This window comes from Rana temporaria, chromosome 10, assembly GCF_905171775.1.
Source record: "Rana temporaria chromosome 10, aRanTem1.1, whole genome shotgun sequence".
In the NCBI taxonomy this organism is placed as follows: Eukaryota; Metazoa; Chordata; class Amphibia; order Anura; family Ranidae; genus Rana; species Rana temporaria.
In genome coordinates this window covers 90267315-90293352 of record NC_053498.1, presented here as the reverse complement: position 1 = coordinate 90293352, position 26038 = coordinate 90267315, and the positions used below count along the sequence as shown (strand labels likewise).

The 26038-nt window shown below is 43.0% G+C and overlaps 1 protein-coding gene across 1 annotated transcript in view; it reads right to left on the bottom strand.

The window, feature by feature from the left end:
* GRIN2D (glutamate ionotropic receptor NMDA type subunit 2D) overlaps positions 1-26038 on the bottom strand; it is a 441978-nt gene that overhangs the window by 229972 nt on the left and 185968 nt on the right. Inside the window, exon 5 of the mRNA XM_040325680.1 lies at positions 18794-18962. Coding sequence (XP_040181614.1) covers positions 18794-18962 — 169 coding nt within the window. The remainder of the gene's footprint in view (positions 1-18793; positions 18963-26038) is intronic.

Genomic DNA, 26038 nt, shown 5'->3' with positions numbered 1-26038 from the left:
TTTCAGTCCGTTACAGCGTGACGAATGTGCTATCTCCATTACGAACGCTAGTTTAACCAGAACGAGCGCTCCCGTCTCATACTTGATTTTTTTCCCCTCGGAAAAGCATACACATGACCAGTTTTCCGGATGGGAAAAAGTTCGCCGGGACCTCCTCTGTAACCCAAACCTGGTAACTCAATTTTGTTTTAAAGCGCCGCCTATGGAGATGTTTAGGTACCATAATTTGTCGCCATTCCATGAGTGACATGACATGTTAGGTATCTATATACTAGGTGTAACATCATCTTTCACATTATAAAAAAAAAAAAATTGGGCTAACTTTACTGTTTAGTTTTTTTTTTAATTCATGAAAGTGTCTTTTTTCCAAAATTGCATTTGAAAGATTGCTGCACAAAAACATTGTGACATAAAATATTGCAACGTTTGCCATTTTATTCTTTAGGGTCTATGCGAAAAAATAAATAAAAATATGATCTTTATTTTTATACAGTAATACCAACCTTTCTGTATTTCTTATGCTGCAATATGTGTATTCTCAATGATATGTTTTTTTATACTTATGTACCAATAAATATTATATTTTTATATTTTAGACTATTACCTGATACTTCTTGGGCAGTGCCCACATAGTCATAATTCTGAGTTATTTATTCTTGTTACTGCTTTTTAGGGACAATGGCAAAGTGCTAGTTTGGGGCAGAGTCTCTTATCTATTTGAAGTAAGCTAATAGCAGACTATATGGCAAAAAAAAACGATGAATGTAAAGCAAAAGAAAAAAGAAGAAGAGAAAAAAAAATATATATATTGCAATAGTGAGGCCTCGTACACACGATAGGTTAACCAGAGGTCAGATGGACCGTTTTCATCGGTCAAAAACGATCATGTGTGGGCACCATAGGTTATTTATCCATCGGTTAAAAAAAAGCCAACTTGCTTTAAATTTAACCGATGGATTCCTAACCGATAGGTCAAAACCGATCGTTAGTAGGCACAACCATCGGTTAAAAATCCACGCATGCTCAGAATCAAGTCGACGCATGCTTGGAAGCATTGAACTTCTTTTTTTTCAGCACGTCGTTGTGTTTTACGTCACCGCATTCTGACACAATCGTTTTTTTAATCAATGGTGTGTAGGCGCGACGGATCATCAGTCAGCTTCATCGGTAACCGACGACAACGGTCCTTCAGACCATTCTCATCGGATGGACTGATCGTGTGTACAAGGCTTGAGAGTCCCTGTCTCCATGAAAACGGGGTTTAAAAGGACACAGTGTTTGTATGTCTGCTGATTGGGATGGGATCTCCAACCCTGTGTTTTGGTGTTGTGGACAGCCAACAGGGTGTGTGCCCAGGTGCACTCATCACATATAACGAGGGGCTGGGGAGAGCAGGAGGAGGTGGAAGGTGGAGTGTGAGCAGCTTGCTGCTGTTTAACCACTACACTTTTGCCCATTGTCATATGACGGCGGGACGATGAACCTATTGTTCTGGGTGGACGTCATATGACTTTGTGCCTTCAGAAGCCACTAGGGGGCGCACGCACACGTCACTGGGAACCCGATGCGCATACCCAGCGGCCACGATGTCCGCCGGGCACCCGCGATTGCCCAGTAACTGAGCAGGACCGTGGATCTCTGTGTGTAAACACAGAGATCCACGTCCTGTCAGGGATAGGAGACCGATGATGTGTCCCTTGTACATAAGGACACCGATCGGTCACCTCCTCCAGTCAGTCCCCTCCCCCTACAGTAAGAATCACTCCCTAGGGAACACATTGACCCCTTGATCGCCCCCTAGTGTTAACCCCTTCCCTGCAATCAATGCATTTTTATAGCACGGATCGCTGTATGAATGTGAATGTGTCAAAAGTGTCCTATGTGTCTGCCGCAATATCGCAGTCACGATAAAAATCGTAGATCGCCACCATTACTAGTAAAAAATAAATAAATAATAAAAATGCTATAAATCTATCCCCTATTTTGTAGACGCTATACATTTTGCGCAAACCAATCAATAAACGCTTATTGTGATTTTCTTAAAATTGGATATTTATTATAGCAAAAAGTGAAAAAATATTGTTTTTTTCAAACTTGTCCCTTTTCTTTTGTTTATAGCGCAATAAATAAAAACCACAGCGGTGATCAAATACCACCAAAATAAATCTCTATTTGTGGGGAAAAAATGTAAACATTTAATTTGGGTACAGTGTTGCATGACTGTGCAATTCAAAGTTCAAAGTGTGACAGTGCTGAAAGCTGAAAAATGGCTTGGGCAGGAAGGGGGTGAAAGTGCCCAGTATTGAAGTGGTTAAAGACAGACCCCTGTTAGGAAAACTGTCTGCTCTGTAAAGTCTGTTGGAAGCAAGCAGAGGAACTGCTAACAAGAGAGCCAGGTGGCTCCAAATGTTTTTCATTTATGGGTGCTAAATGAAGTACCTGCATGGGAATCCTAATACTGGACTTTTGTTTTTTTCCATTTATTAAACATGGGCTACCAGGCCCTTAAAGGGGTTGTAAAGGTAAAAAAAATTTCACCTTAATGCATTCTATGTATTAAGGTGAAAAAACTTTCGACAACACCGGCCTCCCAAGTCCCCCCATTTACTTACCTGGGCCCTCGAAAGTCCCGCGCCGTGAACGCGCTGGCATCTTGGCTTATTCATTGGTCGATTGAAGCAGCGCAGCCATTGGCTTGCGCTGCTGTCAATCACAACCAATGATGCGGTGTGCCGGGGGAGGGGCCGAGTGATACAGTTGGTGGCTATGGCCGTCGGCTGTATCACGGGAGCGCTCCCGCAAGGACTCCACACAATGCGAGCTCCCTTGCATGAATGTGTGGAGTCCTTGCGGGGAGGACCAGAGACAGCCGCCGAGGGACCCCAGAAGACATGGATCAGGGCCACTCTGTGCAAAATGAGCTGCACAGTGGAGGTAAGCATAACATGTTTGTTATTTTAAAAAAATAAAAAAAATTCCTTTAGTGTTCCTTTAACTATAATGCCTGTCTGAGGTGGATTCACTGCACAAAAATGCACCTATCACTGAGCTAAACACCCCCAATATGAAAAATATACAGTATCGCACAAAAGTGAGTTTACCCCTCACATTTCTGTAAATATTTTATTATAATTTTTCATGTGACAGCGCTGAAGAAATGACACTTTGCTACAATGTAAAGTAGTAAATGTACAGCTTATATAACAGTGTAATTTTTCTTTCCCCTCAAAATAACTCAACAAACAGCCATTAATGTCAAAACCACTTTCAACAAAAGTGAGTAAAAATGTCCAAATTGGGCCCAAAGTGTCAATATTTTGTGTGGACACCATTATTTTCCAGCACTGCCTTAACCCTCTTGGGCATGGAGTTCACCAGAGCTTCACAGGTTTCCATTGGAGTCGTCTTCCACTCCTCCATGATGACATCACCGAGCTGTTGGATGTTACAGACCTTGCACTCTTTCACCTTCTGTTTGAGGATTCCCCACAGATGCTCAATAGGGTTCAGGTCTGGAGACATGCTTGGCTAGTCCATTATCTTTACCCTCAGCTTCTTTAGCAAGGTGGTGTTCATCTTGGAGGTGTGTTTGGGGTTATTATTATGTTGGAATACTGCCCTGCGGCCCAGTCTCCGAAAGGGGATCATACTTTGCTTCAGTGTGTCACAGTACATGTTGACATTCATGGACCCCTCAATGAACTGTAGCTCCCCAGTACAGTACCAGCAGCACTCATGCAGCCCCAGACCATGACACTCCCACCACCATGCTTGACTATAGGCAAGACACACACACTTGACACCAACAGAACCAAATATGTTTATCTTGGTTTTCTCAGATCACAGGATATGGTTACAGCAATCCATGTCCTTAGTCTGCTTGTCTTCAGCAAACAGTTTGCCAGCTTTCTTGGGCATCATCTTTAGAAGAGGCTTCCTTCTGGGATGACAGCCATTTAGACCAATTTGTTGCAGTGTGCGGCGTATGGTCTGAGCACTGACAGGCTGACCGCCCATCCCTTCAACCTCTGCAGCTTTGCTGGCAGCACTTATACGTCTATTTCCCAAAGACAACCTCTGGATATGACGCTGAGCATGTGCACTCAACTTTTTTGGTCGACCATGGGAAGACCTGTTCTAAGTGGAACCTGTCCTGTTAAACTGCTGTATGGTCTTGGCCACTGTGCTGCAGCTCAGTTTCAGGGTATTGGCAGTCTTCTTACAGCCTAGGTCATCTTAATGTAGAGCAACAATATATTTTTGTTAGGTCCTCAGAGAGTTCTTTGCCATGAGGTTGTCATGTTAAACTTTCAGTGACCAGTATGAGAGAGTGAGAGGATAACACCTAATTTAACACACCTGCTCCCCATTCATGCCTGAGACCTTGTAACACTAACAAGTCACAAGGACAATGGGCAATTGGGCCCAATTTGGACATTTTCACTTAGGGGTATACTCACTTTTGTTGCCAGCGGTTTCGAAATGACTGGCTGTGTGTTGAGTTATTTTGAGGGGACAGCAAATTTATACTATTATACAAGCTGTACACTCACTATGTTACATTGTAGAAAAGTGTAATTTCTTCAGTGTTGTCACATGAAAAGATATAATAAAATATTTACAAAAAATGTGGGGTATACTCACTTTTGTGAGATACTATATTTCTTTATACTGTATATCTATATATAGATATACTGTATTGTGTATATATATAGAAATGTATTTATTTTAAGAAACTAGGGGGTAGATTCACATACAAATAGCTCGGCCCAGCGTATGTGAGATATGCTATGCCGCTGTAACTTACATTAGGCCGGTTTGAATCCCCAAAGAATTTGCCCTGTAAGTAACGGCGGCGTAGTGTATCTCAAGCGGCGTAACGGCGCGGAATTAAAATCGGCGATTAGGGGACGTGTTTCATTTAAATGAAGCGCGTCCCCGCTCCGAATGAACTGCGCATGCGCCGTCCCTAAATTTCCCGCTGTGCATTGCGCGAAATGACGTCGCAAGGACGTCATTTTTAAACTTAGAAGTGACTTACGTCCATCCCGATTCACGGACGACTTACGAATCAAAAAAAATAAATCAAATTTCGACGCGGGAACGACGGCCATACTTAACATGGCAAATCTAACTATACGCCGCAAAAAAACAGCTTTAACTATACGCCGGAGAAAGCCGACTAGAGACGACGTAAGAGAATGCGACGGCCGCGCGTACGTTCGTGGATCGTCGGAAATAGCTAATTTGCATACCCGACACGGAAAACGACGTGAACACCACCCAGCGGACGCCAAAGTATTGCATCTTAGATCCGAAGGCGTACGAAGACGTACACCTGTCGGATCTAACCCAGAAGCCGTCGTATCTTGTTTTGAGGATTCAATACAACGATACGACGCAGGAAATTTGAAAGTACGCCGGCGTATCAGTAGATACACCGGCGTACTCGCTCTGTGGATCTGGCCCTGTAACTATATAACTATAACTATATAACTATATAACCAATATATGTTATTTCCATTGATGAATGTCCAAAATACCTAATATTCACTATTACAATGGCTCCAATTGTTTTGTTTTATTTGTTTGTTTTTTTATATTGCTGTCTTGGGTGACTGGAATTATTAAATTGTATTCCTGTACCAATAAGTGCATTTTTTACCATAATAGCTTAATCTGGTGATGAATCTACCCAATTAAAAAACTAACTGGACCTTAGCGGTACATTTTTGGATCATATTGATTTCTAAGCTGATGAAAATGGAACCTAGACAAATACAGAAGATGGCTTTTCACAGCAGAGTTATAGATTAGGTCTGAAGGACCTAATTTCCAAAGTTGGCATCAGAAAAGCCCTGAATATCCACTTGACAGAAATTAAAAACAGAAGACTAGTCGTAGCTATGCAAACCAAAAAAGCTACTTGGTGACAAAAAAGGAAGCAGTCACAAATCTAGGGTACACCTTGAGAGGAAGGAGCAGAGCTGGATTCTCAAGGCCATAAGTTTATATGATGATCTGCCTGCACCACCTAGAAATGATGGACCAAGAAGCCAACTATCAACATCACCTTGTCCCTATGTAAAAACAGAAAGGATTCCTGCAGGATAAGACCACCAGTGCAGACACTAACCTCACAGTGGTGATGGCTACAAGGGGGTGAAGGTAAATAGGTTCCAACTGTGGTGTCTGAATCACAGAGATTACCATGATCATATCCCTTGGAGTCATAAAGGAACACACATGGGGAGCTATATGGGAGACACCTTGAACAAGGTCTAAATCAAGTAATAAAATGCCAATGGGCTCTGAAAGAAGATTAACAGGGCAGAAACTTGGCCCTTTAAAGCACTGATAGCCAAACTCTGGTCCAGAACCAGCTGCAAGAAAGAGAGAATTCCTCCCAAAAAGAAACTCCTGGGATGGAAGCCCTGTAACTCAAACCATGTGAGATAGACCTGTTATTTGAGATGATAGACCTTTCTAGAAATAAACTTCTCAGTTTTTTTCATCATAGCAGTCACAGATGCAGAACTACTCCATCTCAAAACCTGGGCTTCAACATTCATGTTGTTAAAGCCAGTGATGGTAAAGCAGGATGGAAAATCAGTCCTTGGGACAAAAGATCCAAACAATCCAGTAGAGTCCACAGAGCATCCACCAGGAGTATTATTGTGTCATCATATCTGCCTTGACCAATTCAAATCAATGAGAATCAACAGAATTCATCCCATCGAGATTCTGTGAAGCAGATGAGAAAGTGGTTTCAGCAGAGAAAAGCCATCGATCAGGGAGTATTACACCTGTGGAGCCACCAGAGCATCAAATGCCACTCCTGTATCTGAAGAACTAGATTAATGAATCTGGAAGCCAGCAAATCCAGGAAAACCTTTGGAAAAAACAGGAAACTGAAGTTCAGCCAAAGACAGGATTATAACCACCACTCTTCCTGCAGTGACACTTCTGGTTCCTCCCTGAGGGCTGATTTACACCACTGCCATGGTATGGCCCGGTATGGCCCGGAATGGCCCAAATTTATTTAGATTAGATGACCTTCCAGTCATACTGCTCAGTGCTCGAGGATGCTGCTTGGAAAACAAGATTTTTCTGATGACCAAGTCTTCCTCACTGTCAGAGTGCCAAGGATCCCTCCACAGCCCAAAATGCTGGTATCCTTAGAAACAATCCTGAAAAAATATGAAAGAAGTTCTACTCCAGTTCCAGAGATGGATTCCTCAGCAAGCTACAGTAAGGACAACTTAGCTGTGGGAACCAAGTATTTGATCTGTCCAGGGACCAGTTTGACTAGTCCCATGATGGCAGAATGTTGCATTGCAGATGAAAATAGACAATGAGATCTTTGATATAATAAATGGGGCAAATGTCCCCTTTTGGTATGGGAGCAGTGAAACAAGTTCACGTAATCCCCTGAAGCTGTACAGCCAAAAGGACTGGGACAATGAAACCTTGATCCAGAAAATCCAAGAGGGCTTCATAGATATCTGCTAATCTGTGAGAAGACAAAGAAAGGTTAAAGACGAGAATCCAAAGAGGAGGCAGGGAGCAAACGTAAAGTGGTTGTAAAGGAAGAAGGCTGAGACAAAGTAGCGGGAGCCATTGGCTCCCTTTTCTGTCAATCACAACCAGTGAGACAATGAGGGGAGAGCAGGGAGTGGGGCCAAGCCACAGCTCTATGTGTATTATGGATGCATATAGCAGGGCTCAGGCGCAAGCACACACCAGTACCCCCACAGCAAGAAGCTTTTTATTGGGAGCACTGCTCAAGAGGGAGGAGCCAGGAGCATTGGCAGGAGACAGAAGAAAAAGAGGATCGGGGCTGCTCTGTGCAAAACCATTACACTGTGTGTGTAAGAATGATATGTTTTTTTATTTAAAAAAAACAAACAAGAACACTGAACCTTTAATATAACTTTAAGCTTGTCTGCGAAATGGCAAATTTTAAGTGGCAGACCTTGAAAGCATCTGCCTTTGAGGATTTTTATGGGCAAGTAAAGAAACTGAAGTGAAGAGGAATGTCCCAGAGGAGGAAGACTTAAGCTGTAAAAACACTAAGAGGATTTTCTCCTGATGAATGCCCTCCCACCCAACACCCTTCAAAGGGAACAGATTATAAAAAGTCAGCCAAACAGTGTTGCATCCAATCAAATGCAGCCACTGCTCACATATTCTGACACCTGCTGGTGGCGGCCATCATAATAAAGTAGCTACGGTGGGTGATTATTTTATCCATGTTGTATAGAATGGATGCAAAATAATACAAAACATATTCTAAATGGTGGAGGATGCAAGAGAGTGACTCTCTGTTTTCACTGTGCCGAAGGAGAAGTCATTTCAACACTGCTGGTGTCTTGTCACATTTTGCTCCCCATCACAGATTGCTCCAGAAGTGACGTTCCCACACTCCTGTACAGTAATGATTGAGTGTGAAGGGGGCAAGCGGACATCTTGTTACACCCATCAGAGTTTTAGATTTCACAGTTATTTTCAACACAAAACAGCACTTATAAAAAAAAGCTTAAGTGTGCATCTACCACAGGGTGACACTGTGGATGCACCAATGTATGTGTGCCAATGTCCCAATATATTGGAAATGCAAATTTAGACTATAAAGACGGACTTTAGGTAATATATTGTAAAAATCTATAGATATCTATTGTAAGACTTTATATCAAAAATTCATAAATCATAATACAGTATCCATCAGCATATGGGCCCAACAGGTACTACAGCAACACTTCCAAAAATGATAATGATATAAATACACTCAGTAAATGAGAAAATACATAACCAGTAAACAATAGAAGTGAATATGAAGTATATGGCTTTAAACATGGGTCCAATATGCAAGATTTTAGATCTTGTTCTGCTCGACATGTTTTGCGTTAAAACACTTCTTCAGGAGCATGTTGGTATATCGGTCGTATTAAGTGTAAACACAAGCCTGGATACCAACAGTCTGGCTGTGTATATAAATCTAACCCAGAAAGCCAGCTGGGTTTATCTTACATTTTCATCATAAGACAGCAAAACAAGGGTAAAAATAAGGGTAGAACTAAACACAGTCTGCTTGTAAGCAGAGATAGAGGGTGTCCTCAGGATCTAGTGAACCTTATTTGTCACAGATAAAAATACTGATATCCATCTGGTGCATATAATGGGCATGAAATCATGCCTGCCCAGCAACGTAGCCCAGGGAATGGTGAGTAGGCCAGGTTCTTAGCCTCAAATATGTGAACAAAAAACAGGGGATCATGGGAAGAGCCTCTCCTGTGTGCTGCCATACCTTTAAAAATAATATAATGAAAGATCTTTAATTAAGCCTTTATTCAACTGTTTGATTGGCATCCCTGATCACTTCATGCTAGTCCAGTCATCAGCTCCAGAATTATTCCAGAAAATATTTACATTATTATTCCATGGAGGAAACAAAATGCAGAGTGTTGATGCATTGATTGGATTATATGTACAAGCCACAAAACTACCTAATTATTTTTACTTAAATACACTCTATATGCAGATCAAGTTTACAAGCATGAGTTTACCCATCTGAAAAAGGATTGTAAAATTTACATAAAGCCTTCATATACAATACACTTTAGGGGCTACTGACTGTACTGGAGATCAAAGGTGTATGTCTATGGGTCTCCAGTGGAAATCTAGAATATGATTATGAATTTTACATGCAGGAATTGTTCCTTGTTAATGTGCCTTATGAATATCCTTACTGATTATTAGAAACACTTCAGAACTGGATGTTTAAAAATGGGCTGCCTGCAGGAATAATGAGTTCCATTATTATAGATGCAAGAAGATTAACCTATTTACTTCATGATTAAAGCATACTAATTGTATTAAGTGTATTGAGAAATACCAAACAGAACAGGAGGCTGGTATTTGTCTAAATGCCCTAGTTTTTTGGCAAATACTAGTTTAAACTATAGTTTTTTTTGTATTATTTGACATTTAATTCCAGGATTAACAAAATTATCTTGCTGTAAACGAACTCTTCTTTCCACTATACAGTTGTATGGTTTCACAGAATGACATGTATTTAATTATCATTCAAAGTAAGTGGGATTAACTAACTTTAATAAAGATTATTTTGCTTTGTTTAGAACAAAAGTATCAATAGATAGGTCCTATGTCATATTCCATAACTTGCCTCTTTCTTCTGACTAGGGATAAGATTTGGGTTATGCCCTGTACATACGATAGGTTAGTCTGATGAAAACGGTCCGATGGATTTTTCTATCAGTTATCCGATGAAGCTGACTGATGATCAGTCGTGCCTACACACCATCAGTTAAAAAAAACGAAAAAACGTGGTGACATAAAACACAACAAGTTCAATGCTTCCAAGCATGCGTCGACTTGATTCTGAGCATGCATGTATTTTTAACCGATGGACGTACCCCACAGACGATCGTTTTTTTCTATAGGTTTTTTATCCATCAGATAATTTTAAAACAAGTTCCTATTTTTTTAACCTATGGATAAATAACCGATGGGGCCCACACGCGATCCATCAGACCGTCAGGTCCATCAGGTCCATCAGACCGTTTTCATCAGACTAACCTATCGTGTGTACGCAGCATTAGAAGCTACCATGGTGATGCAGCGAATCAGCTTTTGGCTGAAAATACACCAAACTTTCTAACAGCAATAATGAACAATCTATAAATCAGTGCAGAGCATTTGCCCCTAGTCAATGCCAGTTTTTGACATTGGTTAATGGTCCCCGTGACATGCATGGCTGCCCAAAAAAACATGCATGCTCGGGATCAATTCGACTCATGCTAAGAATCTTTGAACTTCATTTTTCTCGGCTCGTTGTAGTGTTGTACATCACCGCGTTCTTGACAGTTGGAATTTTGTGTGACCGTGCGTATGCAACACAAGTTTGAGCCAACATTCCATCTGAAAAAAATCCACGGTTTCCTTGCCGGAATTTCTGATTGTGTGTACACAGCATTCTAGGGATTTGTGTCCATAGTGCAATAGTATGTTAGTGTCTGATACTGGGTGAAATTTTCCTCCTTTCTGGCATCATATTCCTATGCTACTTTACAAGCATTTTCCAAGTTCAGTGTTTTTGATGGCTTTCTTTATTTACACCTTACACTGCCTAGCTTTTACAATCGCCAGTTTTAAAAAATGGCCTCAGCTTATACCCCCTAGCCCTCTTTAACACAAAGAAGTTACACATCCCTGTTACAGATCTCAGGACATGTACCCAGAGGGCTAGATTCAGGTAGAGGGACATAAGTTTGTGCGGGCGTAGCGTATGTTATTTACGCTACGCCGCCGCAATTTAGAGAGGCAAGTGCAGTATTCACAAAGCACTTGCTCCATAAGTTGCGGCGGCGTAGCGTAAATCTGCCGGCGTAAGCGCGCCAAATTCAAATTGTCAAGAGGTTGGCGTGTTTTATGTAAATAAAACATGACCCCACGTAAATTACGTTTCTCATGAATGGCGCATTCGCCGGCCGTGAATGTATCCCAGTGCGCATGCTCCTAATCACGTCGCAAATAATCAATGCTTTCTACGTGAACGTAATTTATGCAAAGCCCTATTCGCGAACGACTTACGCAAACAACGTAAAATTTTCAAAATTCAAAGAGGGAACAACGTCCATACTTAACATTGGCTATGCCTCATATAGCAGGAGTAACGTTATGCCGGAAAAAGCCTTATGCAAACGACCTAAAAAAATCTGCCGGGCGCACGTACGTTTCTGAATCGGCGTATCCAGCTCATTTGCATATTCTACGCTGAAATCGACGGAAGCGCCACATATCGGCCAGCGTAAATATGCACCCTAAGATACGACGGCGTAGGAGACTTAAGCCGCTCGTATCTTAGCCTAATTTAAGCGTATCTGGTTTCCAGAATACGCTTAAATTTACGACGGCGTAGATTCAGAGTTACGACAACGTATCTACTGATACGCCAGCGTAACTGTTCTCTGAATCTAGCCCAGAGTTGATAACTACAGCATAATGGGAGTCAAGGCTTTGTTTACATCCTACACTCAGGGATTGTATCTCTTGATGTCCTGTGTATGCTAAGGTAACTACCAAAGAGAATATTGTAGTTATCTAAAAAAATGCATATGATCTGGTGACAGCCCCATTATTTGCCTTGTAAGACGAATGGCCTGTGGGACAGCAGTAAAAAAGACTTAAAGTGCAGGAAATTATACTTATGCTGCGTACACACGATCATTTTTCAGCATGAAAAAACGACGTTTTTCAGTATGTCGAAAAAACGAAGTTTTCCCAACTTCATCATTAAAACAATATTGCCTACACACCATCGTTTTAAAAAAATGATCTAGCAAAGTGTGGTGACGTACAACACGTACGACGGCACTATAAAGGGGAAGTTCTATTCGTCTTTGGGCTGCTTTAGCTGATTCCGTGTTAGTGAAAGACGATTCACATTTTTTGTCTGTTACAGCGTGATGAATGTGCTTACTCCATTATGAACGGTAGTTTTACCAGAACAAGCACTCCCGTCTCATAACTTGCTTCTGAGCATGCACAGGTTTTTTACGTCGTTTTAGCCCACACAAGATCATTTTTTACAACCCGAAAAACGACATTGTTTAAAACGACGTTAAAAAATGCAGCATGTTCGAATTTTTTTTTTTTTTTCGTTTTTCAGAACCTGAAAAATGATGTTTTAAATGACATTTTTGAAAAACAAATTTTTTTTCATGCCAAAAAATGATCGTGTGTACGCCCCATTACTCTTTAAATCCAAAGCCTTTTTTGATGAGCATTCTTAATTTTTTTAGCTATATTTAATACATTTTTCCTTTTTATATAGTTCACTATCATCCGTCCCCACCTAGTCTCCAAAAACATTTTAATGATTTATGCGGATAATCTTCACAACATTTTACCATAGGCTCATGTACATTACAGACACAAAAACTTTAAAAGAGTAGCAGTTTATACCAGGAAATCTGAAGAATGTTTTCTCTAGGATAGATTAAATTATTATAGCTGACCTCCAGGGAGATATAAAACAATGTATATTTGTAGAAAAAAGGATGACATTTATTTTACTTACAACTAAACTTGGATGTACACTAATAGAATTGTGTTTGACATTTTTCATTGTAAGAACATTGTAAGAATGTTCATTCATTTTTCTAATCATTAATAAGGTCAAATTGTTTTTTGACCACAGTGATAAGAAAATTCAAAGGAGCAGGACTGAAACTTTTTCTCAAATGTACGTTTTCTTACAGTGTACAGTAGGTGTTTGTGATATTGTGCTTTTAGCACGACAGCGTCGCGCTGATACTCGGCGACAGGGTGCCGAGATCTCGCCGACATCTCACACTCACTGGAATAGTGACAGCACATCCCAGCAAGCGCGTCATAGAAGCGACGGGAGATCCGACTTGGATTCCCGCCAATTCTACACGTGTGCGGCGTTTGTTATGAATCCTGAAGGGGAAGTCCCCGCCGGATTTTAAATAAAAATCCGGCATGGGTCCCCCCTCAGGAGCATACCGGGCCCTTAGGTCTGTTATGGGTTGTAAGGAGAGCCCCCCTACGCCGGAAAAAACGGCGTAGGGGGTCCCCCTACAATCCATACCAGACCCGTATCCAAAGCACGCTACCCGGCCAGCCAGGAAGGGAGTGGGGACGAGCGAGCGCCCCCCCCTCCTGAGCCGTACCAGGCTGCATGCCCTCAACATGGGGGGGTTGGGTGCTCTGGGGCAGGGGGGCGCACTGCGGCCCCCCCCACCTCAGAGCACCCTGTCCCCATGTTGATGAGGACAGGGCCCCTTCCCGACAACCCTGGCCGTTGGTTGTCGGGGTATGCGGGCGGGAGGCTTATCGGAATCTGGGAGCCCCCTTTAATAAGGGGGCCCCCAGATACCGGCCCCCCACCCTAAGTGAATGAGTATGGGGTACATCGTACCCCTACCCATTCACCTGCAAGAAAAGTGGTAAAAACACAAATAAACCACACAGTGTATTAAAATATTTTATTTTTCTGCTCCGGAGGCCGCCCCCTGTCTTCTTTATTAGCTCTTTTACCAGGGGGGGCTTCTTCTTTGACGTCTTCGGGTGGGTGGGGGCCGCCGTCTGGTTCTCTTCCACCGCCGGGGGGGGTGGCTTTTAAAAAAGCCCCCACCCCCCCGGCGGGTTTCCTCCGGCGTCTTCGGCGGGGCTCTTCTTCTTCCGCTATCCCGACGGGTCTTCTCAACTCTCCGGGGTTCTCCTTCTGTCTTCGCCGCTCTCCGTTGTTGACTCGGCGCACCCCGGTTCTTCGTCTCGCTGTCCGGTGTCTTCTTCCGTGATGTACGTCTTCTCCTTCCGTGCTGTGATGAGTTCTTCTTCCGTGCTGTGACGTCATGTTCTTCACTTCTCTCCTTCTCCCGATGTTGCCACGCCGGTCCTCCTCGCTGAAATGACGGATGCGCGCCTTGCATCGGACCTATATAGGCCTCACAGTCCCATCATGCTCTGTACCTACCCATGTGATACCTACCCACGTGGTAGGTATCACATGGGTAGGTACAGAGCATGATGGGACTGTGAGGCCTATATAGGTCCGATGCAAGGCGCGCATCCGTCATTTCAGCGAGGAGGACCGGCGTGGCAACATCGGGAGAAGGAGAGAAGTGAAGAACATGACGTCACAGCACGGAAGAAGAACTCATCACAGCACGGAAGGAGAAGACGTACATCACGGAAGAAGACACCGGACAGCGAGACGAAGAACCGGGGTGCGCCGAGTCAACAACGGAGAGCGGCGAAGACAGAAGGAGAACCCCGGAGAGTTGAGAAGACCCGTCGGGATAGCGGAAGAAGAAGAGCCCCGCCGAAGACGCCGGAGGAAACCCGCCGGGGGGGTGGGGGCTTTTTTAAAAGCCACCCCCCCCCGGCGGTGGAAGAGAACCAGACGGCGGCCCCCACCCACCCGAAGACGTCAAAGAAGAAGCCCCCCCTGGTAAAAGAGCTAATAAAGAAGACAGGGGGCGGCCTCCGGAGCAGAAAAATAAAATATTTTAATACACTGTGTGGTTTATTTGTGTTTTTACCACTTTTCTTGCAGGTGAATGGGTAGGGGTACGATGTACCCCATACTCATTCACTTAGGGTGGGGGGCCGGTATCTGGGGGCCCCCTTATTAAAGGGGGCTCCCAGATTCCGATAAGCCTCCCGCCCGCATACCCCGACAACCAACGGCCAGGGTTGTCGGGAAGGGGCCCTGTCCTCATCAACATGGGGACAGGGTGCTCTGAGGTGGGGGGGGCCGCAGTGCGCCCCCCTGCCCCAGAGCACCCAACCCCCCCATGTTGAGGGCATGCAGCCTGGTACGGCTCAGGAGGGGGGGGCGCTCGCTCGTCCCCACTCCCTTCCTGGCTGGCCGGGTAGCGTGCTTTGGATACGGGTCTGGTATGGATTGTAGGGGGACCCCCTACGCCGTTTTTTCCGGCGTAGGGGGGCTCTCCTTACAACCCATAACAGACCTAAGGGCCCGGTATGCTCCTGAGGGGGGACCCATGCCGGATTTTTATTTAAAATCCGGCGGGGACTTCCCCTTCAGGATTCATAACAAACGCCGCACACGTGCAGAATTGGCGGGAATCCAAGTCGGATCTCCCGTCGCTTCTATGACGGCTCTGTATCCATCGCGGCAAGCCAGCTCGGCGCTGGCTCCCGCGATGGGGCTCGTAGGTGCTCAATCTCGCTGAGAAAGAGAGCGAGATTGACACAAAATCGGGTTCACCTACTGTATATGGTTTTTGTTTAGTGAAATCCTATATATGAGTGTACAGCTATACTGTATGTTGCTGTTAATCACTGACCATATATGTAAAAACTAAAGTGCAGCGCAACCAAATGAATGTCATAAATACACAGATCAGATTTCATTTCATTATATATATATATATATATATATATATACACCGATAAATAAGATGTATAAAAAACATAAATCCATTAAAATGATCATTAATTAAGAATAATAGAACATAAAAAGTCAATCACTACTGTGTAATTTCTGCGGAATATTTTAAATTAATAATAACACAATCATTACTTCTTGAATAAATATAAAAGTCCACCAATTTATTGTATATCCACAATAATAGTAGTGCAAATAACATGTGTGCTTCAGCTGGAATACATGTGTAAAAAGCTTGCTCCACTGCTGTTCTCCGCCACCTATTACTGCTGCCTCTTACCTCAGAAAAAGACCCACACAATCGTAAGGTCAAACACAGCCTTCCCAGATCCCTGGGTCATAACACATAGGACATAGGACAGGTCTCGCTCCACTCCACAATATGGGAGGAGACTTCCCATTCAGCAGGAGATATAAAAAATAAAAACTCTCATAGTGTTGTATGAAACCACTCAAATACTTTATTCTCCAAAGAAGATAAATGATTGCTCACAAGGAAAGTGCAATCAATAATCCAGTGCAGTAGATGAATAGTGCCTATTAAAAACTAGTATTGTTTCCCCCTTAAGCATGGACATCCATGGGGAGGATGAGGTAGGAAGGCTGCTCACAGACTTTTGGGCGTGATGACGTCTGATGTGTTTCATCACGTGATACAGTGACTTTATAATAGGAAAACCCAATTAGAGGTCTTCCAATCCTTATATAACACCCTTAGTTTGTTACTTAGCAGCTGCGGCCATGTATACATAAACTCTGAAGCAAACATTGGAGGAAAAAAAGTTCTTATCATACTGCGGCCATATTTTAGTAGTCTCCATAACTCAATACAAGATATTCCAGTGAGATGACAGACTAAGCTGCAGCTAAAGAAGGGCAACAGAACAACCTATATAATGAATCATGAATCATTTACATGTAAAATATTATTACAAATGAAACATCAAAAAGAAAAATAAATCCTCCCCACGGATGTCCATGATTAATGAAGATAAGATAAGATAATAATAGATTTTAATAGGTGCTTTTCACCTAGTGCACTGGATTATTAAGTGCACTCTCCTTGTGAGTAATCATTTATCTTCTTTGGAGAATAAAGTATTTGGGACCCTGAAACATGTTCATCAGCCCACTCAATCCACTGAGTTTAGTCTCTCCTAACAGTCCAGAGGAAAGCCTCACATGCTGACAGCAGTCTGTCCAGTGATGTTTAAATAAACTTTTAAATTTTTATTGATCCAGCGCCCTGGCTATTTGTGTGCACCCTTTTAAGAGAAGAAAGCAGAGTGAGCACTATTGTGTTCTTGCTCATTGACTGTCCAGTCAGTAGGCTACATGTGATGTTGTTCTACTATATTCTTCACTCTAACAGAGAAAATAGTGCCACCTTTTTGTCTGTACTACCTGGCTGTCAGGAGCGTGTAAACGCTTCTGTTGTTTGACAGCTGCTGGTCTCATTCCAGCATCCTGGTTTTGACTATGATGCATCTCTGTCTGTCTGTCTGTCTGTCTGTCTGTCTGTCCAACTGCAAGCTGATTGATATGGCCAGTGTCTGGATGGAGACCAAACCTGATTTAAACCAGTGAAGCCTGCAGTCTCATGGTTATGATAGCATGTGTAATATGTACTCCAGCTTTCTGTCTGTCGGTCCTGCTCTGCTGTTTAGATTTCCCTGTTTATGACCTTGGATTGGATATCAACTGTTTTCTAAACTCTACCTGTCTTTTGACTATGGATTGAACCCTGACTACTCTGAGCCTTGCCTACCTTGTACCTGGACTGTCATTGTACCCCTCTGCCTGTCTGACAACTGCAAATACCTGTTTGCTTTGTTCAGCTCTCATCTGCCCCAGTGTGGTGGACTGGCACTATAGGCGTAATGGGAGCTGGAGCTGTGCGCAAGGTCTCCTGGGAGTGACGTTTCAACACTCACAGGAGACCATCTGAAATAGCTAGGCGTGTATTCTCGCGTTAGCTCGAGTGTCACGTGACACGGAATCCAGGAAGTGTTTGCTTGTGGGCTTCACAATGCCCACAAGCAAGATGGAAAAGCCCAGGACTATTTTTTATAACTTATTCTTTTTGACGAAAACGGAAAAGAGGGATGTACAAGCGGCTAGCAAGAGAGTAGTACCATGCTATATAGATTACAAAGCATTGCAGATTTTCCAAAAAAATGCAGAACCTGCGGAACCTCCGATTTAAGAGGATTCACTTGAAATATAATTTTACTTTCATGACTTTCATGTTTTAAAGAAACCTTTGTTTGTCTGTCCTTGCTGAGTTCTCATTCTGCAAAGACTGGCTTCCTCAGTATCATGTTAAAACCTTTTAATTCATGCATATATATAGTCAAAACACATTCAATACAAGAGCACAAAGAGTTGTAAGGATGGGTAAAGTGCAGTAACCAATAAAAAGCAACCAGAATTCAGTTTATCTAGTCACATCTGTCAAATGTAAAGTCTGATTAGTTTAAGTGGATTGCTGTGCTCTTAGCCCAATCAAGTCAACACACACAGGCTTATTTAGAAAAGCAAAGCACATAATAAAGATGATGTGCCATTGCATGAACCCACGTCAATTAATCACCATTTAGTGTACTATAGTCAGAGGAGATTGTTTGCTATAAGTTACTGCACTTTGTACTCCATTTCTCTTTTTGCAGTACTTTGCTGACTAAAGGCTATAGTGTATCAAATAAATTGTCAGGCCTGCTTTAGGCAACAAACAGAACAACTAAAAGTGCATTGAAATTGTATCATCTTAATGTTTCATTTCAACCTAATGATAATTTAAACATTTTAATAGATAACTATAGATGTTACCTCTCCAATCATTCCATTCCATACTCCCTCGATTTTCTTCCCATGCTTGCCATTGGTCACAAGATAAAGGTCATATGTAAAGCCAATGGTTTTTGCGAGGCGTTTAAGAATATCTATGCAGAATCCCTTACAGCATTGCTTTACAAATATAATGGGGTCTGTTATATGACTGTGGAAAAAAGAGACAAATAAAGTATAAGAATTTACCACCCCAGACTCAAGAAATTGCAACATTTCTAATTATATTTACAGTATATCTTTAACAAAAGCATGAAAAATGTATTCAGTAAAAAAAAAAAAAATGTTAACTGTGTAATATGTATGTTGGTTTCCACAGTAGGTAAATGCTGTGGTATGCTGTGATACGTTTAAAAAAAATCTCATTCTATTCATAAAGAAAGGGCTAAATTCCCTAGAGTAGTATATGTCAAATGACAAGGGTCACCGTGCTTAGCCCTGCAGAGATGAAATGTTATGGATCCACTTTAGAACAGTTCCAGGCTGTTGAAAATCTGAAGCTTCTCTGTACAATATGGCAGATTCTGGTTGTGGCCTTTGTAACCTACTGAAGTCAATGAACATTTGAGTCTTTTGACAGCATCAAGGTTGGTTTTAAGTAATAACTAATGTAGAGAAGTCTGAGGGGAGACCACATCAAGTAACATAACTTCACCAGAAAATAGTTTTTTGGAGGTAAATGAAAAAAACATCAGATACAAATCTAAAAGAGATATAAAAATGTAATCTATAACCTACCACCTTTCCTTGCAATTGAAGAGTAGCAATTATAAAGTCTGTCTTCTTATACCCTAAAAAACAGGACCAACTTACTGCATAGCTCTTATGCTTAAATTGTACTTGAGTTGTGCTTTATGGTCAGTTTGGATACAGTACACAGTTGTTTTTAAGCTGGACATGAGATATGAACAGACACATGTTGCTGCACAACCTTCAAACATGTCCCCTAATTCTTATCATCAAAAGCATAGCTAAGACTGTAAGGAAGTCCATTCCAAAAGAGCTGAACCTGTTAAAACACTGGTTACCTATGCATGTCACAAAATTCAAAAATATACAAAATTTAAAAATGTCAGTCTTGTAGTTATATCCTGTTTGAAATTGTACATACATGGAATACTGTAATGTAAGAATATTGACAGCTCCCAAAAAAACATTTATGAGTTTTGGGCAGAAAGTATTTAAGCCAGGAATAAGATAAATTATTGTGCATAAATCTTAAATACTGGTTGATTATTACAGGGGTAGGCAACCTTGGCCCTTCAGCTGTGGTAAAACTAAAAATCCCATAATGCCTCTGCCTCTATGAGTCATGCTTGTGATTTTCAGGGTCTTATAATGTCTCATGGGACTTGGTTGCTTACCTCTGGCTTATTACATAATCATGTGAAAATACTGGGCCAGATCCACAAAAACCTGACGTAACTTAAAAAATCCAATTTAAGTTACACTGCCTTAAAGTTTCTACCTAAGTGCCTGATCCACAAAGCACTTATCTAGAAATTTCAGGCTGTGTAACTAAAATTCCGCCGGCGCAAGGCGTTCCTATTCAAATGGGGCGAGTCCCATTTAAATGAGGCGCGCTCCCGCGCCGGCCGTACTGCGCATGCGCGAAGTTACGTTACGCCGAGTTTTGAGGATCGCGACGGCTTAAAGTTGCGTCGGGGAAAAAAAAAATGACAGCGGCATGCATTCCTGAGGGAGAACTCCATGCCAATTTTCAAAGAAAAAACCGGCATGGGTTCCCCCCCCAGGAGCATACCAGGCCCTTAGGTCTGGCATGGGTTGTAAGGAGACCCCCCCACGCCGAAAAATTTACGTAGGGGGTCCCCCTACAATCCATACCAGACCCGTATCCAAAGCACGCTACCCGGCCGGCCAGGAAGGGAGTGGGGATGAGCGAGCGCCCCCCCCCCTCCTGAGCCGTGCCAGGCCGCGTGCCCTCAACATGGGGGGGTTGGGTGCTCTGGGGCAGGGGGGCGCACTGCGGGCCCCCCCACCCCAGAGCACCCTGTCCCCATGTTGATGAGGACAGGACCTCTTCCCGACAACCCTTGCCATTGGTTGTCGGGGTCTGCGGGCGGAGGCTTATCGGAATCTGGGAGTCCCCTTTAATAAGGGGGTCCCCAGATACCGGCCCCCCACCCTAAGTGAATGGATATGGGGTACATCGTACCCCTATCCATTCACCTGGAGGCAAAAAGTAAAAGTTAATAAACACACAACACAAGGCTTTTTAAAATATTTTATTATTCTGCTCCGGACGCCCCCCCTGTCTTCGTTATTAGCTCAATTACCAGGGGGGGCTTCTTCTTCCGCTCTCCGGGGGTCTTCTCCGCTCTCCGGGGGGGGTTTCTTCTCCGCTCTCCGGGGGGGGCTTCTCCGGACTCCGGGGGGCTTCTTCCATCTTCTCCCCTCTTCCGCTTTTGACTCGGCGAACCCCGGTTCTTCTGCAGCTCTCCGGTGCCTTCTTCTTCAGCGCTGGCTGCCTGCTATGTTTGTGTGTTAGCTCGATTTCAAACAGGCAGCCAGCGCGGTCTTCTGTGGCGTCAGGGTCTTCTGGTCTTCTGTTCTTCCGATGTTGCCTCGTCGCCTGTTGTCGCTGTAATGATGGAAGCGCGCCTTGCATCCCATTTATATAGGCATCACCGTCCCATCATGCTCCGGTAGGTACCCACGTGGTGGGTGCACGTGGGTAGGCACCCACCACGTGGGTACCTGCCGGAGCATGATGGGACGGTGATGCCTATATAAATGGGATGCAAGGCGCGCTTCCATCATTACAGCGACAACAGGCGACGAGGCAACATCGGAAGAACAGAAGACCAGAAGACCCTGACGCCACGGAAGACCGCGCTGGCTGCCTGTTTGAAATCGAGCTAACACACAAACATAGCAGGCAGCCAGCGCTGAAGAAGAAGGCACCGGAGAGCTGCAGAAGAACCGGGGTTCGCCGAGTCAAGAGCGGAAGAGGGGAGAAGATGGAAGAAGCCCCCCGGAGTCCGGAGAAGCCCCCCCCGGAGAGCGGAGAAGAAACCCCCCCCGGAGAGCGGAGAAGACCCCCGGAGAGCGGAAGAAGAAGCCCCCCCTGGTAATTGAGCTAATAACGAAGACAGGGGGGGCGTCCGGAGCAGAATAATAAAATATTTTAAAAAGCCTTGTGTTGTGTTTATTAACTTTTACTTTTTGCCTCCAGGTGAATGGATAGGGGTACGATGTACCCCATATCCATTCACTTAGGGTGGGGGGCCGGTATCTGGGGACCCCCTTATTAAAGGGGACTCCCAGATTCCGATAAGCCTCCGCCCGCAGACCCCGACAACCAATGGCAAGGGTTGTCGGGAAGAGGTCCTGTCCTCATCAACATGGGGACAGGGTGCTCTGGGGTGGGGGGGCCCGCAGTGCGCCCCCCTGCCCCAGAGCACCCAACCCCCCCATGTTGAGGGCACGCGGCCTGGCACGGCTCAGGAGGGGGGGGGGCGCTCGCTCGTCCCCACTCCCTTCCTGGCCGGCCGGGTAGCGTGCTTTGGATACGGGTCTGGTATGGATTGTAGGGGGAACCCCTACGTCAATTTTTCGGCGTAGGGGGGGTCCCCTTACAACCCATACCAGACCTAAGGGCCTGGTATGCTCCTGGGGGGGAACCCATGCCGGTTTTGTTTTTTACAAATTGCCGTGGAGTTCTCCCTCGGGAAAGCATACCAAATGCCGTCGCTGGAATGGGCTTTTACAAGGTGTAACTAGTTTACACTTTGTAGAACCAGCCCTAATTTTACACTTGCAAAATAACACTTGCGGCGCAAAAAGGAAGCTAGAAAGCTTTGTGGATCGCCTTAAGTGCTAATTTGCATACTAGCAACGGCATTTCGACTCGAAATGCCCCCAGCGGCGGATGCGGTACTGCATCCTAAAATTCGGCAGTGTAATTCAATTACACATGCCGGATCTTCTGTCTAACTTTGGAAAAAGCCTTTTGAGGATCGTTTCCAAAGTTACACACAGACTGAACAGCAGTTAAGTCGGAGTATCTCTTTTGAGGATAACCCCCACTGTATATATAGGCAAAAATGAACTGACAAAAACCTCCACTAAAAGCCTTCTACTGAAGGAACCAGAAAGCACTTAGCACTGGTACCATATAGTGTCCAGTAAAATGTTACAGTTATTTTTGTCTTCTTCACCATGACATGGTTAGCTATTTCAACTCGATCCACACATCTTATTTTAGATAAGCCTGAAAGAGCTGTGTGCAAATTGTTATGCATGATGTTCAAATTTGCCTCTTCCATGGTTCATGGTGAATCCCGTAGGTTCAAAAATGTGTGGTCCTGGCTCATTGATGTGTGGATTTGCCTGGGTAATTTAATTCACTGCATAACATTGAACCGTGGCCATTAGGCTTAGATGGTCAATAAGGGGGTCTTTTAATAAGCCAGCCCCCTAACCATAACAGGTGGACACATAGAAGCTATAGAGACATAGCATGGAAGTTGCTGTAGGGAAAACCTACAGGTAGATGCTAAAAAAAAGTGAGAGATTAGGGTCAGTTATGAAATTGTACTTTAATTCTTATTATTAGCGCTTATTAGCGCTTTGGGCAATAAACCCCCATTTATGCCTTTTTCTTCCCTAATATGTGTGAGCTTTTTATCTTTAATTTTATTTTGTGATTTTCAGTCAGAAGTCACTTTTATCTGCCGTCCCATCCATTGCAATTTTTTTTGCATGTGCACTGCAAGACTTCCTTTGATGACTCTTATGCCCCGTACACACGATCACTTTTTGTCATGAAAGAAAACGAAGTTTTTCATCATGAAAAAAAACGACGTTCTTCCAACTTCATCATAAAAAACGATGTTGCCCACACACGTTTTTGAAAAATGATGAACAAAGCGCGGTGATGTACAACACGTACGACGGCACTCTAAAGGGGAAGTTCTATTCGCCTTTGGGCTGCTTTTAGTTGGTTACTTGTTATTAAAAGACGATTCACGCTTTTTTGTCTGTTACAGCGTGATGAATGTGCTTACTCCTGAACGAGCGCTCCCATCTCATAACTTGCTTCTGGGCATGCGCGGGTTTAAAATGTCGTTTTAGCCCACACACAATCATTTTTTACAACACAAAAAACGTAATTTTCAAAAATGACATAAAAAATTAAAGCATGTTCGAATTTTTATTTTGTCATTTTTCAGAAGACGGAAAACGATGTGAAGCCCACACACGATCATTTTAAATGACGTTTTTAAAAATGTCATTTTATTTCATGCCAAAAAACGTCCGTGTGTACGCAGCATTTTTTCATATTGATAGGGCCCTTTTTAGGTTTGGGTTGCTCATAGTGCAGCACTCACTTGTTACTGATCATATCTATTCTTGTAGCTCACATTTACCGTGCCCCATAGTAAAAATAATTGTTAGTCATATACAAGTTAGGCCTATTATCCATTAGACATGTGCACACTGAAATATTTTGTTTCGTAATTTTGTTTTCGTCCGAAAAATAAATTGATTTCGTTTTTATTTATTTAGTTTTTCGTTAAAAAAAATGCATTCGTCCGAAAATCCAAATTAAGGTTGATTCAGTCATTGAAGGCTTATGGGGCCAGATCCACGTAGATAGGCATAAAATTAAGCGGGTGTAGCGTATCGTTACGCTATGCCGCCGCAACTTTGAGAGGCAAGTGCTTGATTGGCCTGCATAAGGCCATGATACAGCATGTCAATTGGATTTAAGTCCGGGCTTTGACTAGGCCACTCCAAAACCTAAATTTTGCTTTGTTTGAACCATTTGGAGGTGGACTTGTTGTTGTGTTTCGGATCATTGTCTTGCTGCATAATCCAAGTGCACTTAAGCTTGAGGATTATGGTAAGTCGTACAGGGCCTGAAGCTGCAAACCAGCCCCAGACCATCACACTACCTTCACCATGTCTGACGTTGGTATGATGTTCCTGTTATGAAATGCTGTATTAGTTTTATGCCAGATGTAACTAGATGCACACCTTCCAAAAAGTAAAATTTTTGTCTCATCAGTCCACAGAATATTTGCCTAAAATCTTGGGGATAATCAAGATGTTTTTTGTTAAATGTGATTAGAGCCTTTGTGTTCTTTTTGGTCAGCAGTGGCTTTGGCTTTGGAACTCTCCCATGGATGCCATTTTTGCCCAGTCTCTTTCATATTGTTGAATCATGAACACTGATCTTACCTGAGGCAAGTGAGGTCTGCAGTTATTTAGATGTTGTTCTGGGTTCTTTTATGACCTTTTGTATGAGTCGTTGTCATGCTCTTGGAGTAATGTTTGTAGGCCGGCCACTCCTGGGAAGTGTGGTGGAGATTTTGAAATCCTAATTTATAACAAGAAGCTTCAAGGGAACTCTCTAATTAAAGGACTCTCTTTTTAAAATGCTATGCCCCATTGGATATGTGTGTGTACTGTATGTATGTGTGTATATGTATATATGTAAGTGAGGTATAAAAATTTCCAACACAAAAGGTTCACCACTGTTTCAAGTTATCTCCATTTGTGGATAATGGCTCTCCCCATGGTCTACTGGAGTTCCAAAGCCTTTGAAATGGCTTTGAAACCCTTCCGTGATCTATACATGTGCATTACTTTGTTTCTAATTTGTTCTTGAATTTATTTAGATTGCGGCATTATGTGGCTTTTTTTTTTTTGCTTTTTGTGATCTGCTAGGGGCTTCACTTTGTCAGACAGCTTCTATGTGATTTCTTGATTCAACAGGTCTGACAGTAATCAGGCCTGGGTGTGGCAAGTGAAATTAAACTCAGCTTTCCAAAAAATGTTGGTTAATCACAGTTCATTCATGATTCAGCATGGGAGGGGGAAATTACTTTTTCACATAGGGCCAGGCAGGTTTGAACAGCTTTTTTCCCTTAATAAATTAAATAATAATTTAAAAACTGCATCTTGGATTTAGTCGGGTTATCTTTGTGTAAAATTAAAATTTGGTTGATGATCTGATTCATGTAAGTGTGAGAAATATGCAAAAAAATAAAGAATCAGGAAGGGGGCAAATACTTTTTCACAGCACTGTATTTTATGTGCATTTCAGAAAATTATCTGTCAAAGCCTGTTTATGCCCTCCTGTACATGTATTTTACACTCTATGCCTTGACACAAAGAAGCTTCTGTTGTACAGATTAATTTAGGTAACAGATTTATTTCCTCCCTCATTTGATATAGTGATGTGTTCAGTTTACCTGG